General features: G+C 52.1%; 2 protein-coding genes across 2 annotated transcripts; one reads left to right on the top strand and one right to left on the bottom strand.

The window, feature by feature from the left end:
* LGI4 (leucine rich repeat LGI family member 4) lies at positions 1–8,446 on the top strand. Its single transcript, XM_037129497.2, has 9 exons — positions 1–645; positions 1,051–1,122; positions 1,377–1,448; positions 2,932–3,003; positions 3,134–3,205; positions 3,428–3,597; positions 5,780–5,944; positions 6,045–6,550; positions 7,393–8,446. Exons 1-9 carry the CDS (start codon positions 467–469, stop codon positions 7,705–7,707), a joined length of 1,623 nt encoding a protein of 540 aa, XP_036985392.2. The 5' UTR covers positions 1–466; the 3' UTR covers positions 7,708–8,446.
* Positions 8,447–9,188: 742 nt separating this feature from the next.
* FXYD3 (FXYD domain containing ion transport regulator 3) lies at positions 9,189–15,380 on the bottom strand. Its single transcript, XM_053667600.1, is given in 9 exon segments — positions 9,189–9,380; positions 9,501–9,538; positions 9,863–9,899; positions 9,981–10,055; positions 10,933–10,956; positions 11,064–11,096; positions 12,222–12,275; positions 14,966–15,059; positions 15,236–15,380. Coding segments are annotated over 7 exon segments (267 nt in total). The 5' UTR covers positions 12,262–12,275; positions 14,966–15,059; positions 15,236–15,380; the 3' UTR covers positions 9,189–9,360.
* Positions 15,381–15,675: the final 295 nt, after the last annotated feature.

Below are 15,675 nucleotides of genomic sequence, written 5' to 3'. Positions count from 1 at the left end.
CTCATTGAGTCTCTTTCCCAAACCTCTAGGGAGAAGGGATGTGGGAGGAGGGGCAGAAACATACAGAGAGCTGGAAAGGGGGGTTGGGAGACAAGAAATAAAGACAGAAGGAGACACACACCACAGAGAGGCCGACAGACTGAGAGACAAACAGAGAAACAGAGACAGAAAAAGAGACAAAGGCAGAAATAGAGACAGAGTGGGAAATAGACTAACTCACTGAGTAAGAAATAGAGAGGGAGAGAGAGAGAACAAGGAAAGAGATATAAACAGAAAATTAGACTCCAAAGAGATACAGGGAGAAAGACAGACTGAAAGAAAGAACAGAAAGAGAAGCGAGAAGCCAGGGCAGAGTGTGCCAGCTGGCGGAATGGAGGATTCCCTGGCATGGGAGATGTAGTGGTTGAAGTCTGGGCAGAACTGGGTGGGCAGGAAGAAGCTGGTGCCTCAGTGGGGGTAAGGGGGAATGGGAGGGGCAGGCATTTTGCTGCTGCTGCTGTTGCTGCTGCCTGAGGTCAGGATGGGGGTGTCCTGGAGACCCCCAAAGGGAAAATGTCCTCTGAGCTGCTCCTGCTCCAAAGACAGTGCCCTCTGTGAAGGCTCCCCGGACCTGCCCGAGAACTTCTCCCCGACCCTGCTGTCACTGTGAGTGCTAGGCCTTTTGGGGGCCTAAAGGTGGGGATGGGAGTTCTGGGACCTCAGGGTTTAGGGACATGGGGCCAAGAAGGTGTCTGTCAGGATCTTGGAAGGTGGGCAGCAAAGGATGTTGGGATGCCCAAAAGGGGACATTTGAAAGGGAGCAGAAGGAAAATTCCAAAGGGCAGCAGCAGCATTAGGGGGCTAGGAGAAGGGATTGCCAGGGGGTGGGCTGGGTGCCATCAGGATCCTTGCCAAGTGAGGCGGGCAAATGTCTGTCTCCCCAGGATATAGAGAAAATACATCCAGGGCCAGGGTGGCATGCCAGGGTCCCTCAGACAGGGGACAGTTCTGGGATGACACTGGAGCATTGAAGTGGTTTTTTTCCTCACCCACCACTGCCCATGTCACCAGCTCACTTGTTAGGACTGGAGCTACCCAGGTGAAGACCGGCAGCTTCCTGAGAGTGCCATCACTGCACTTGCTGTGAGTGGGGCCCAGCAGAGCCAACAACGAGCTCTAGGGAGTGGGCGTTCATGCACATACGTGTGGGGCTGGATGTGCACATATGTGTATGTCTGTGAAAGCATTTGTATACACACATTTACTCACATCAAATGCATGCATGTGTGTGTGGGGGGGTGAGACCGTGCCCAGGTGAGATGAGGGTGGGGGCCAATTTAAAATGTCAGATAGGGGGAAGCAACTCTCGAAAATTTTCTTTTTTGCTCCCTCACCAGCCTCCTCACATTCAACTCCTTCTCCGTGATTGAGGATGATGCATTCGCGGGCCTGTCCCATCTGCAGTATCTGTGAGTGAGGACACAGGATGGGGCCAGACTGGGGACCTGAGAGAGGAAGGAGGGGCCCCTCTGTGGCTCCCAAAATAAGGGGACGTAGGGGCTTGTTGCCCCGGGGAGGAAGTGTCTGGACAAGGGTCAATCCCTCCTTGAGAGCCAAGGGGCCTAGACTCTTGGGTGGGGTCAGGGCTCCTGCTCAACTGTGTAATCTCAGCCTGCTCCTCTCACTGCTCTCTGCTTGAAGACCCACAAAGGGCCTGGATAACCTGAGACTGTTTCTGGCCCTGCCTGACTTACAGAAGTCCAGGGAGGGTGCAAAGAGGCCAGAGACAGAAAATGTTTCAAATTAACAGGAAATAACTGAGTTAGTGTGGTGGTGACGATAGTATGACCATGTTGGTGATGGTGTTGATGTTGGTGTTGAAGAGGATGGTGATAAAGATGGCCCTGCTGCTGCTGCTGCTGCTGCTGCTGCTGCTGCTGCTGCTGCTGCTCACAAGGAAGTGGGGACACTACTGAGAATAATGGAGGGGGGACGATGTTAATAAGAATGGCAGGCCCAACAGTGACGGAGCTGTTGGTGACACTGATGATGAAGTCCGAGGGATTGGTGGCGGTGGTAATTATCACTATCACCCTACACTACACTACACAGTGGTAGTGTAGTATTTTTTGGTAATTCTAGTGTCAGTATCAGTGTTGGTGAGCATGATGGCTGTGTGTAGGGTGTTAGTGTTGGTGTAAGGAAGATATTGTTGGTACTAGGTTTGGTGGTGACGGTGGAAGTGTTGGTGTGGATACGAACTGTGGCAGTAGTGGTGCTGGGGGGGTGAAGAGGGGAGTGTTGGGGACAATGCTGATGTTGTTGGTGTTGGCAATGCTGCTGCTAGTGCTGGTGCTTGTGATTGTGGTGGCAGTGCTGATGATGATGGCAGCAGCCATTTCAGTAATGATCATGAAGGCTGTGTTGTTGATGAAGCTGTTAGTGTTGCTGGTGCCAGGTTGGTAATGATTGCCTTGGTGCTGGTGTTGATGGTGGGAGTGGGTGGTAATGCTGGTGTCGGTGAGGAGGGTGGCAGTGTTGGTGATGGTGGTGGCACAGTGTGGTGTTGGTGATAATGGCACTTATTAGTGCTGGGGTTGATGGCAATGGCAGAAGCATGGGTGTTGGTCATAATGGATCATGGTGGAAGTGCTGGTGGTGAGATCGGTGCTAGTGCTGGTATTGGTGAGCACAGTGGCACATGGCTGGTGATGGTGGGGGTGGCATTCATCGTGAGACTGGCAGTGGCCACAGGGTCAGGCTCTTGGCTGCTAGGATTGTAGACTGGGACCTCAGTGAGAAGTTTTGGGGGAGGCTTCCCCTGAGATTATGCCAAGTGTAAGGGGAGAATTCAGCACATTCAAGTGGCCTATGGCTTCCATGGGGTGAGTTCCCCTAAAAACTGTGGGACCACAACAAGAAAATTCCCCTCACCCCACCTTCCCTCCACAGCTTCATCGAGGACAATGAGATTGGCTCCATCTCTAAGAATGCTCTCAGAGGACTTCGCTCACTCTCACATCTGTATGTGCCTTCTAGGCCTCACTCCTCCATTGCCCCAGCCCACCCTGACACACACCCCACACTCCACCATCCAGACCCAGCGTGTCCCAGTAGCTGCTGACAGTCCCTCCTCTTTCTCTCCTTCCACCAGGAGCCTGGCCAATAACCACCTCGAGACCCTCCCCAGATTCCTGTTCCGAGGCCTGGAGACCCTGACTCATGTGTGAGGCTCAAGGAAACTGGGTGCGGGTGGTGTGAATGTTTGAGAAGGGAGGGGATATCTGTGGCCACTTTGGGTGGGCACAATGTGTACAGCGGGACTGGTTCATATTTTTCACACCACCTGTGGGGTTCCATCCTGAACTCTTGCCTGGGGAGGGGGTGGGGAGCATGGCTTCCAAGGGGTGGAAGCCGGGTGGCAGCCCCTCCCTGGCTCTTGCCCCAGGGACCTCCGTGGGAACCCGTTCCAGTGTGACTGCCGTGTCCTCTGGCTGCTGCAGTGGATGCCCAGCGTGAACGCCAGCGTGGGGACCGGAGCCTGCGCCGGCCCCACCACCCTGGCCCACATGCAGCTCCGCCACCTCGACCCCAAGATGTTCAAGTGCAGAGCCATAGGTGGGGGTTTTCCCTGTGGGGTGGGAGGGGGACCACAGGGATTCCCAGAAGAAGGTGGACAGTGGCCAGGGTGGACAGATCAGGGGGACAGTGGCCAGGGCTGAGGGTTCACCTCACTTCCTGCTTCCTGCCATTTCTTGGCTGTGAGCCTCTGAGGGAACAGCATCACAACCCTGAGCCTCAGTTTCTCTCTGTAAAATGGAAGTAATAAACAGTGACACAGGATTGCTTTGAGAATTCAGTGACGTGTCCACAAGTGCAGAGCAGTTGGCACAGGGCCTGGGATGGGAGGCCCTTATAAATGTTCATTCTTGTTGTTGCTGTTATTAATATAAAAATGGCCATTCTAAAGTGCGTCCTATGATCATTTCACATTTTCATAAATTTATTTTCGTACTGTTATGGGTACTGGACAATGCAGAGGGCATAGCAGTGATGAAGAAAGTCCTGGGTCTAGTCCCCACAGAACCCACAGTCCAGAGGAAAGCAGAGATTGATAGCTCAGAATGACCTGGGCCAGGCTGGGGGTGGCACAGAGTGGTCGGGGCTGGGAGGTGGTGAGCCTGCAGGGCTGTGGGAGCCAAGAGCCAGAATGAGGGCCAGCCACTCCTGAAGAAGTGAACATTTGAGTTCAAATTTGAAGGCTATTAATATAATAATAGCTATTATTATATTCACCATCATCTAAGTGTGACATATTTTAGGTCCGTGGGACTCATAGAACAAGAGTATTTAACTTAAGTGTCATTCTTTATTAAGTTATTCAGCAAATATTCACCAAGGTTCACTCTGTGCCCAGCCCAGTGAGAGGCAATGGGCACACTGGGGTGACCAAGATAGCCCTGGGCCCTGGCCTCAGAGTGCTGGCGGGGGGAGATAGACATTAAATAAAACATTGCATGAATAAATGTATGCTACATGTTGTGGTAAACACAGGGAGTGATGGGGAAGTTCAGGGGGGTTCCTACCTTACATGGGGTGTCTGGGAAGTCTTCTCTGAAGAGATGGCATTAGATCTGGAGGCAGCTGAGTGAAGTACAATGGGAAGGGCATTGCAGAGAGAGGGAATTGATGTGCCATGGTCCTGAGGCAGCGTAGAGTTGTCATGCTTGAGGATCAGAAGAAGGCAGGTTTGGCTTGGGGGAGTGAGTGAAGGCAACGACACAAGGGAGGTGAAGGGTGCAGGAGCCTCACTGTACAGGACATTGAAAGCAACAGAAAAGAGAATGGATTTCCCCCTGAAGGTTGTGGGAAGCTGTGGTGTGTTTTGAGCAGGGAGTGATAATTTGATGGACATTTTAAAAGGCCCCTCTTTGGGTGGGAATCCTTGGCAGTTTGGATCATTGCTTCAACTCTGGCACCTAGAAACAGGGTCTGGCACATAGAGTGACGTAGTATGACCTGGCACGAACTGCTTAGCTCTACCACCATGATACTGGGTGACCTGGGTACATTGTTACCACAAACATTAAGGTGTAACAAAGAGATTCAAAATGCCATCAGTTAAAGAAGACAAAGGGTCTGAGCTATGCACTCCAGGCAGGTGGAGCAGCCCCTGGGTGTTGTCCTGGTTTTCAAGGTTGACACCAACTTGTGGCAGGTCCATCTACCAGTTCTTGGGGAGAAGGGAAGGAGACCAAGTCTGGGATGAGCCCCCTTCATGCACTTGAGGCAGGCTTTACACCCACCACTCTGCTGCTGTTCCATTGGGACCTTGGTCTGGACATGGTCACACCTAACGTTGGGAGGGGGTTGCTGGGGGACTGCTGGGATAACGTGGCCTCTGGCTGGGCAGATTCATGCCCAGCTACAATCCTATTTCATGGAAGATGGGGAGGATGGACTTTGCTGGACAATTGGCCACTTATGTCTCTTAGCTTTAGTTTGCACATCTGTAAAGTGGATGGAATAACAGAATCTACCTCACAGAGATTTTGTAAAGTTAAATGAATTGATAAACATGTTTCTAAGCAAGTATTTGATAATGCCACAAAGCTTAAAAAATAAAGCATTATCATGTTGGTTTGAGTTAATACAGCTATAAATTAAAAAGATTCCTCTCTGTGTCCCTATGAGATGAACACCGTGATGGTCCTCATTTCAGAGATGCCCAGACCGAGGCCCAGCATTGAGGTCCCTTGGGATCCCCTGGGCCTACCTGACTCTCTCCTGCCACCCCCAGAGTTGTCCCAGTTCCAGACAGTTGGAGAGTCGGCGCTGGGTGTGGAGCCTTTCTCATACCAGGGGGAACCCCACGTCGTCCTGGCACAGCCCTTTGCTGGCCGCTGCCTGATCCTCACCTGGGACTACAGCCTGCAGTGCTTCCGGGCGGAGGAAGAGCTGTCCGGTGAGCACCCCTCCCATGTTCCTGCCTGCTTAGTAGCCTGCCTCAGGCCTGCCCTGCCCAGCTGGCCTGACCTGCCTCTCGCTCTGTGACTCCCCAACAGCGCCCTCGGTGGTATCCTGTAAGCCTCTGGTGTTGGGCCTGCGCCTCTTTGTGCTGGCTGCCCGCCTGTGGGGAGGTTCGCAGCTGTGGTCCCGGCCCAGCCCTGGACTGCGCCTGGCCCCCACTCAGGCCCTTGCCCCGAAGCGGCTGCTGCGGCCCAATGATGCCGAGCTCCTGTGGCTAGATGGGCAGCCCTGCTTCCTGGTGGTCGATGCCTCCAAGGCAGGCAGCACCACACTGCTGTGCCGAGACGGGCCTGGCTTTTACCCACGCCAGAGCCTCCATGCCTGGCACCGGGACACAGATGCTGAGGTCCTCGAGCTGGATGGCCGGCCTCATCTGCTGTTGGCCTCAGCCTCACAGCGGCCGGTGCTCTTCCACTGGCTTGGGGGCCGCTTCGAAAGGCGCACGGACATCCCTGAGGCTGAGGATGTCTATGCTACGCGCCACTTCCAGGCCAATAGGGATGTGTTCCTGTGCCTCACACGCTACATTGGGGACTCCATGGTAAGCCTGGACCCAACCAGGTAGGAGGGGCAGCAGAGGCCACAAGCCACTCCTGACCTACAGCTGACTCCTACTCAAGGGCTGCCTTTTTAGCACCGACCACCCAAAGTTCAGCATTGACTCCCACTTGCACATTGGCTTCTAAACTCTGACCCAGGCTTACAGGCTGATCTTCAAACTCCGACCCCATCTAATGTGCTGATCCATGAGCCTGACCCTACCCCAACACTGACTTCAAGGCTGACCCCTCAAGGACTGTGAACCCTAGACTACTCCCCATTCCCCAACATAGACACTGGCCTGAGGTTCTGATTCTACTTCCAAACTATGGCTCTGTAACTCTGACTCACTGCATTTGACCACAACACCACTCTGAATCCCCAAGGCTGATGTCCCCCAGCACTCTTTTCAGAGTAAGATATAGCCAGGGGGAGAGTCCGAGCCTAGAAGGCACTGATCTGACTCAGATGTCCATAGAGTGTCGGTGTGGGGAGCAGACTGTGGGCACAGGGACAGGAATAGTGTAACCAGGGAAGAAGTGACTACAGCTGGGTTGGAGAGCAACCAGAGGAGATTGGAGCAATATATACCATAGTAGGTAAAACCGACAGATTTCCATTACTGATGAATTCTACGTCAGATGTGTGTGGGAGACAGAAAGGGCCAAGAATGTGGCCTGAGTAGCTTGGTGGAGACATCTATAAAGAAAAGAAAGCTGCAGGAGTTTGGGGAAACTACAGGCCTGTTTATAAGCAGTTTCCAAGTTCCCCAAAGCCTAGAACACTACCAGCAGGCCTGGCCATCCTGGATCCCAGGCCCTAACTTGCCACCACACTTCACAGGTCATGCGCTGGGATGGCTCCATGTTTCGCCTGCTACAGCAACTTCCATCACGCGGTGCCCATGTCTTCCAGCCACTGCTCATCGCCAAGGACCAGCTGGCCATCCTGGGCAGCGACTTTGCCTTCAGCCAGGTCTTCCACCTTGATCCTGACAAGGGGCTCCTGGAACCTTTGCAGGAGCTGGGGCCCCCGGCTTTGGTGGCCCCCCGGGGCTTTGCCCACATCACTCTGGCTGGCAGACACTTCCTCTTTGCTGCTTGCTTCAAGGGCCCCACGCAGATCTACCAGCTTCATGAATTAGATCTCAGTGCCTGACACTGGATGGGACCCTGGACATGGCTGGTGAAGGGGTTGGTGTGGGAAATCTTAGGCCTCTGAGCAGCCTCTTGATTGACCTCCTGGCCCCACATAGGATTATGGCTGGTCTCGAGAAATACTGGCCACAGGCCAAGTTCAAGGCAAGAGCTGTCCTTCCAGTCTAAAGCAACAGCTTTGCTGTGTTGCAAATAACCGCCCCCCCCACCCACCAAGGGTGATCTGGGAGCTCAGGCTGGAGCATGCAGCATCATGGTGGGGGTAATGTGCAGAACTCCATGAGGTCTAGAAGCCCCCCTTACCGTCAAACCACCCTTCCCATTCCCTGTTAAAGCACTCAGGAGGAGATAACTTTCCTCTCAATCTGGCCAATCGCTTTTAGTGCACGCCCCCATGACGTCATCAGTTGCTGGGCAGGTTTCCCTGCTGGGCTTGCTAACTTCCTTTGCTGCTTGTGCGCATGCCTGCTGCTAAGGAGGAAACCCAGCTTGTTTTCCTCTTGTTCGAGGAGGGGAATGGGAGGGAAAGTGGAAGTTATTATGGGGAGACCCGGGTACCCCTTTCCGGTGGGTGCCAGGGGTGAAGGCAGAAGGTTTCTGAAATCAATAAATGCGCTGGGCACCCGCGCCACTCGTTGTTGTGGGATCATTGGGAGAGTGTATGCTGGGTGACATGGGTGGAGGGCAGTGTCCCAGGAGCAGTGTTACGGAGGGTGTGGTTCCTGAAGTGAGCCTCTGGAGTTGTCTAAGGAGTGTGCGTTCGTGATTATGGGGGTACTTATGGTATATTCGAGGGATATAAGGGCATTATCAGGGGACAGGTCACAAGTTTACTGTGGGTCTCTTCTTGGGGTCTCTTTTTGAGTGTTTTGAAGGGTTTTAGACATTTTAAAAAGTGGCTCTTGGGGAGATTTGGAGGTCTTACTGGGTTTTGGGGAGTCTCAAGGGAGTTTGAGGCTCATTGGAGATTCTCACACTATATGGCCATCATCCCATATTATGAGGGTTATCATGGACAATTATTTAAAGGTCCCTTAGGGACATTTGGGTATTAGGAAGGGTCTTCAGTAATAAAGTGGAGTCTCAGAGGTGAGTGGCAGGGTTATAGAGGTCTTACTATTATAAGCTAGCTGTGTACTCATGTCACAGCATGAACTACCGTGACATGAGTACCCAGTGTCCACCTGAATGTGCCGGCACTTATTCTGGTTACAGCTCCCTTTCACTCTCACAATGTCCCCTATTTGACTACTAGAAAATTTTCAATTGCACCCGTGGCTCTCCAGACCATGGAGGCAGAGGAAAAAGCCCATGCCGTTCACCAGGTCATGAGGGAATAGGCCTTTGGGCTTTTCATAACAGAGAGATTCAGCACCAGCTTCGGTGGTGGCCTCCAGTGCATATCCACCCTCTGCCCCCCACCCCAAGTCCTACTCCAAAGCACACATAGGGAGTCTCAAGACTGCTTGGGTAAGAGGAAGATCATTTTAAATTAAAAATTTAATGAAGAGACCCCTCCACAGAGAAGTGAGATGAGGCCTGGCAAGGCTTTCTGAGAAGAGGAGGGAGGATTCCATCCTGGAGTGAGTTTCCTGTGCAGAATCAGGACATAGGGAAAGAGAGAGGCCCTCTGTGCTCTTTCGTGGATCAGTCCTTAACAGTTGTGGGCAGAGCCTGGGAGAGGTGATGGGGTCAGCTTGTGAGAATGGATGGAGATCTTCCTCCCCAGTGCACCTGCACACACACACACCTCACATCCCATGTTCCCCTCAGCCCCATCTGTCCCTGTCTTACCTGGAGTGATAAGAGGTGGGGTGTCCCCAGGTCAGTGGCTGAGAAAAGAAAAGTGGTAAGATTTATATTCTCCATTTGTCCTCTCCCTCAAGACTAGAAGATTCTCAGCTTTCCTTAACCTAGCTTCTGGACTATTTTTCCATCATAGGGTTGTACCACCCTGGGGTCCAAAGCATTTCAAGATTTGGGGCCCTCTGAGGGTTTCCAGCTCTGAAGAATAAACCTAGGAAGTTTTAGTGGCAGGAATTCTCCAGGGAAGAGCCTGGAGACCTGGTCTCTTTCTGTAAGATTTCTCTCTTTCACCCATGAAAAGTGTCTGTCCAGAATGAGACAGGAAGGCACACACAGGGAACCAATCTCACCTGGGCTTCTGGTTGAACTTGCATTTGCATTTCCCACCTGTTGGGGAGAGAGGAACAGTCAAGAGAGGGGACCCATGGCACTTCCCTGCCCCACTCCCCTGCCTGTTCCTCCACTCACTCATGAGGAAGATGATGCCGATGGCACACAGAATCCCAGCACAGATGAGCCCGCCGACCTGGAGGCTCTGCCAGTCTAGGAGAAACCCAGAGAGGGCCCTCAATGCCAGCTGGTGTCCTCTCTATTCAAGCCCCTATCCACTTAACAAAGATATATTGGGCACATATGATACGCTGGGGATATAGCAGTGCAGACAACAAACCCCAGCCCTCCTTTGCTCACATTTAGTTAACACACAAGCAAGTGAGCAAGTGATAAGAGATTTAATGTAGGATCAGGTGGAAATGAAGACAAATAAGCAGAGCCAGGGAACAGAAAGTCAGATGGCAACTCTTTTAGGGAGAACAGACAGGAAAGGGCGATCTAAGGGGCCCCACATGAGCAGAGACATAGGGAGGAGGTGAGGAAGGGAGGCATGGGGCTTGTGTAAGGAAATATTTCAGACAGAGGGATCAGGAGATATGAAAGTCCAGAGGCTGGGAGTGTGTCCACTGAGTCACAGCAACAGCAGAGAGGTCGTTGTGGCCTGAGCAGAAGCAGTGAGGTGGGGAAGAGGGAGTAATGACAGAGGGGTGGCCTAGAGCAGATTGTGGGGAATCTGGAGGCCACAGAAAGATTTGGATCAAATAGCTCAGCTCCTCCAGAAAGTTTTCTCAAGTCAGCACTTCTCCCAGAAGACTTGATTTAAACCATGACAACACCATCTTATGAACTGTCCTTTGATTCTTGTAAACCGTTCTTGCTGGATAGTCATGAATCTTCCCAAGGACTAGGGTGGCATGTCTTGTTCCCTTAACTCACTCTGTTTACTGGTCAATGCTTCAGTCCAGTCTGATTCTTGCCCCCTTTTCACCCACATCAGACCCTCATCCAGCTCTCTGTGGGACCTTTGGTACAAAATAGTATGAGGGGTGAGGGTAGGAGGAGCAAAGGGAGGGGCACCAGCTCTTACCATAGTAAAAAGGACTGTTTTTATCTGAAAGGAAAGAAAAAAGAACATGAATCCAGGAAAACAGCTGGGATGCAGGGGTCTCAGGAGAGAATTTTGAGATGGAACTGGTAGAAGAGTATAGTCTGACTCACCTTCTGGGTCGTTGGCCTCCAGTGCAGGCAGGCCTGGTGGGAGAATTGGGGAAGGAGAGGAGATGGCGGTGCTGGCCTCAGTGAAACTGGCAGGTAGGTCCATAGGGCCTCAGGGATAAGGTCCCCAGATGGACAGTTCCCTGCCTCCTGAGGATGCAGGGGTCCGGCCCTAAGCCAGCTGCCCCAACATGTCCCATCTCAAAGTGCGGACCCTCCCTCCACTCAGCCCCACACCTGAGAGCCATGCCAGCATTTTGCCTCCTGAAATAGGTATTAATATGGTGGCTTTAGGCCACCCTTTGGCTGAATGTTTCCAAACACCTGGCTAACCCATACCTCCTCCAGAAATAAAGTGTTCTTGTCCACATGACAGGTGGTATTGGTGCCCAGTTGTCCTCAGAGCTCATCTCCTTGTTCTGTGTGTTCTGGCATTGGCTCACCACTTGCCTTTAAAGCCACTTACTAATTATAAACTAAATAGACTTTATTTTAAAATACATTGTTCTATCACTATCCTAAATGGAATACCAATCTTGCTTGATGTAACAGATAAAAAGAAATACAATGGAAGCAAAGGACTAGAATTGAATTCTGGTTAGAAGCAGTGGGCTGCCTGAGCTCTGGACCTGAGCTCTGTTCTTTCTTGGTTAAAGGGAGATCAATAATTTTAAATTACACTTAAAGTACAAACAAACAGTGTTTACTCCGTACAGGTACTGTTCTGAGTGCTTTTCAAATACTAACTTGTTTAATCCTCACAGTGACTTTTATGTAAGTGCTATTATGGTCCTAATTTTTACAGATAAGGAAACGGAGTCACTGGTAACTTGTTACATAACCTCTACATTCCCAGTTACCCCTTGTAACAAAGTGTTAGGGAGGCATGAAAGACACAGCACAAGGCTGAACCTTTTCTTGATCTCATCTATGAGACATCAAGACTGGACTTTTCTAGCCAGTTCAGCTGCTGCTGTGAGAGGGCCTGTCTTTGTGATCTCTTGAAATCACCAGTGTGACACTTCTTCCCTCAAGGAGGCGCTATCCTGACAGTCATCAACCCACAGGGGAGGCAGAAAACACAAGAGAGACACACGTGAGGCTTGCCTGCCACTCAGCTGAGGGGTTCAGGGGAAAGGCACTTCAGGGGACAGCACTCACCTGCCAGGAGGATGAACAGGCTCAGGGCCACTTGTTGCATGATGGAGTGCTGGCCTGGAGGGGTGCAGGGGAGGGCCAAGCTTTAGCAGGGATGCCAATGGGGCCTCTGGTTCCCAATCCCCTCCTCCTCCACACCCGACCCAGGGTACACAGTATACCCCAGAGCAGAAAGGCTGACATTGAAGGCTGAGAGACAAGGAGCTGAAAAGTGCAGTGGGGGCTAGGTGAGAACTCAGAGGGAGCCGCAGTAATAACTGACTGGACATAGACATGAGGTATGAAGTCCTGGCAACCAAATGAGAGGGAAGCTGCCTGCAGTTAACCCCATTTTATAGATTGAGAAACCAGGGCTCCAATAAGTACCTTGCCATAACTGGGATTTAAACCACGCCTGTCTCTACAGCAACTGCCCCTGATTCAGGAAGGACTCTCAGGGCCTCAGGGTGTTTTGGGAAATGGGGTGTTAGAAGGCAGGTGGCAGAAAGCCTGGTTCCTGGGAGTGTCTCCTATAGACAACTGAGAGCCTGTCTGCCTTGCCTAGACTCTGCAGACCTCAGGCTGCTCAGGAAAGCATGTGGGGGAGAGAACACAAGGCTGGGGTGGTGAGAGGGCAGACTTGGGAGAAGAATTGGCCTGGCTGCAACCCCAACCTCATCTTTTGTGCCACCCTGACCCCTGGCCCCCATTTCTGCCCCACCTCTGCCCATCCCACCTCAGTACCTGGTTCTGTTTCTACCCCAGTTTCAGGCGCTGCTCTAATCCATCCCCTGCCGAGCTCCTCCTGGTGACAAACTCTTCCTTCTTCCTCAGGGAGCCCTGCTCAGCATGAAGAGGACTCCTCCGTCCTCCCCAGGTCAGGGTTAGTCCACCCTTCCACCATCATCTGTGCCTGGGATAAGCACCTGGTCTCTGTGCATCCCCCTAGATCCACAGGACCCCACTCTCCCTGCTCTCTCCCTGCCCCTGCCCCTGCCCCATGGCCACAAGCATATGTTGTCATAACCTTAGCAAGAGCTTACACCTGCTCTGATCTACCCCACACTGGGCACTGCCAAATGCCCCTCCTGGGATTTCACTCATTTAATCCCCAACAACCCTGGAGGTCATCTGTTATATATTCTCTTTAATGATATTCCCTTTAATATATGTCCTTCCCAACCCTAATAATAAGCCCATTTGAGCCCTGGCTGGTGTGGCTCAGTGGACTGAGCACCAGCCTATGGACCAAAAGGTCACCAGTTTGACTCCCAATCAGGGCATGTGCCTGGGTTGCTGGCCAGGTCCCCAGCTGGGGGCATGTGAGAGGCAGCCAATCAATGTTTCTCTGGCACATCAATGTGTCTTTCCCTCTATTTCTCTGTCATTTCCCCTCTCTCTAAAAATAAATAAAATCTTAAAAAAATAAAATAAAATCTTTTAAAAAAAAGCTCATTTGACAGCCCCTGCTATGTCCTTGCAGGGACCCATGTCCACAGGTGGGGAGAACACCCCCCACCTCTCTCTCTCTGTTCCCTCCATGAAACACCCACCCAAGTTGGTTTCTGTTTCAGGGAGAGGACCTGTAGTTTGGGGGAGCATTACTATGGTATTTAGAAACTCACAAAGTTTAGGGGCAGTCTGGACTGGGTGTGTGGGCCCAGCAGCCCAAAGGCTCTGGGCTCAGGTCTGTCGAAGCTCTGCTGTTGTTGAAAACTGCCTCCTGAGGCTGTGTTGCCCTGAGACTCTACTAGTACTAGTAATAGAGCTTGGGCTTATTGAGTGTTCAACCCATGGCAGGTGCTGGTCTCAGCTCTGTGCACTTCTTCACACATACAATCTTCCCAGCTTGATGAAGTTGGAACTATGATTAACCCACGGTGCTGTTGCAACGCAGTAACCCCTGCAAACTAAGCTTAATACACTTATACTGTTACCCGAAACTCAGAGTCTCAGCTCTTAAGCCACTTTCCCTGGGATCCTCCAAGTCCCCTGCCCACTGACAGGCCTTTGTTACTCCCCCCCTCTGAGGTGTCTGTCACCCAGCACCCCCAGCTCAGGGGAGACGGATGGCTGGCTCAGCTGTGCTCCAGCCTCTACACAGCATTCTCAGCCTGGCTCTTCCTGTGGGGCAGGCTGCTGGGAGCTGTTCTGCCCTCCTCTTTTCCTCTCAGGCCCTTGTTGGAAGAGGCTCTGAGCTGCTCCCAAACTGATAGTCGGTGTAAGACTTGAAGAGGAAGGCGGCTTGCAGGAGGAGGCTCTCCTCACCCCTTTCCTCTCCTGTCTCTGCCACCTGCCCTCTGCTCTCCCCTCTGTTCTCCATGATGGTGGCCAGGCCTTTCGGGCAGGCAGAATGACTTCCCATTCCCCCGAAATCAACTCCCTACTTTACAGATCCTTAGGAACCAGCTTTTCTGAGATCTATAGGACCCCACTCCCTCGACACTCTGAGTCTACCCGATCATCTTCCATCTGCTAATACCCCCAACCACCTATGGTCCACTTAGATACCCCCATTCACCCAGGTACTCCCAACCCACTTTTGTTTACCCAGATACCCCTGTTACTCCAGATACCCCCATCCCACCTGTGGACCTTTTCCTCACCTCAGCTGGCCACCCAGCCCCTGAGAGGAGAATGATGGGAGGAGGATCTCATTAGGGGCTTTCACTAATCTTCTGCCCACTCCCCAGAAAAGGGCCTTGAAGGGGGAAGGTTCTAGGGTCTTTAAAAGAGAGCAGTGGAGGGAAGGGGGCCCAAACTCTTACCTGTGTGGCTCCCCAGGCCGTGCGAAGGTTCCAGGTTCCGCCTGAGCTCTACTTTTATTGGCAGTTGCCACGCCTTAAGCAAACCTGGGCAAAGCTGGGCAGGTAGAGAACAAGTCAGACTCCCTAAAGCACAGGGGCTCTCATCCCATTCCTGCTCTTAAAGAGACAGTTCCTGCTGCCAACCCCACTAGTGACAGGAAGCTCCCTGGGGTCCAAGGTCACAGCAGCCTCAGGTGAGGTTCAATGAGAATAAGATGGGCTGGAACTCACCCCTCATCTCTGACGTTAGAGGAGGGGGCTTCCTCCAATGGGGCCTCTCCTGCCCCTTAGAAAAGGACCTGGAAGGAAGAAGTCTGGCAGTCCGGTGGAAGAGTGGAGGAGGGCTATCCAGGGATGTAATATCCTAACTTCTTTTACTTAGACTGTGTGTTGTGCTTGGAGGAGGGATTGATTGGCAGCAATTATGGGAGATCTAACATCCTCTTCCTGGCCACTTATTGCTGTTGACTTGGTCTGAGGGTCAACAGAAGATGCTGACATGACCAAGGTCCTAAAGTGAGGGTGGAGCTGTTAGGCCTTAGACCATGGCCCCTTCCTTTCCTGTCATCCACATTTTGCCCTAGAGAGACTGGGAACTGGCTCCTGAGCACCAGGTCAGACCTCCTTAACTCAGGCTCTTACCAAGAGTGCTAGGAGCCTGGGACTTCCCA

This window comes from Artibeus jamaicensis, unplaced genomic scaffold (genome assembly GCF_021234435.1).
Source record: "Artibeus jamaicensis isolate MK-2021 breed Jamaican fruit bat unplaced genomic scaffold, CSHL_Jam_final contig_470, whole genome shotgun sequence".
NCBI lineage: Eukaryota > Metazoa > Chordata > Mammalia > Chiroptera > Phyllostomidae > Artibeus > Artibeus jamaicensis.
This window is presented reverse-complemented; position numbering and strand designations above follow the sequence as displayed.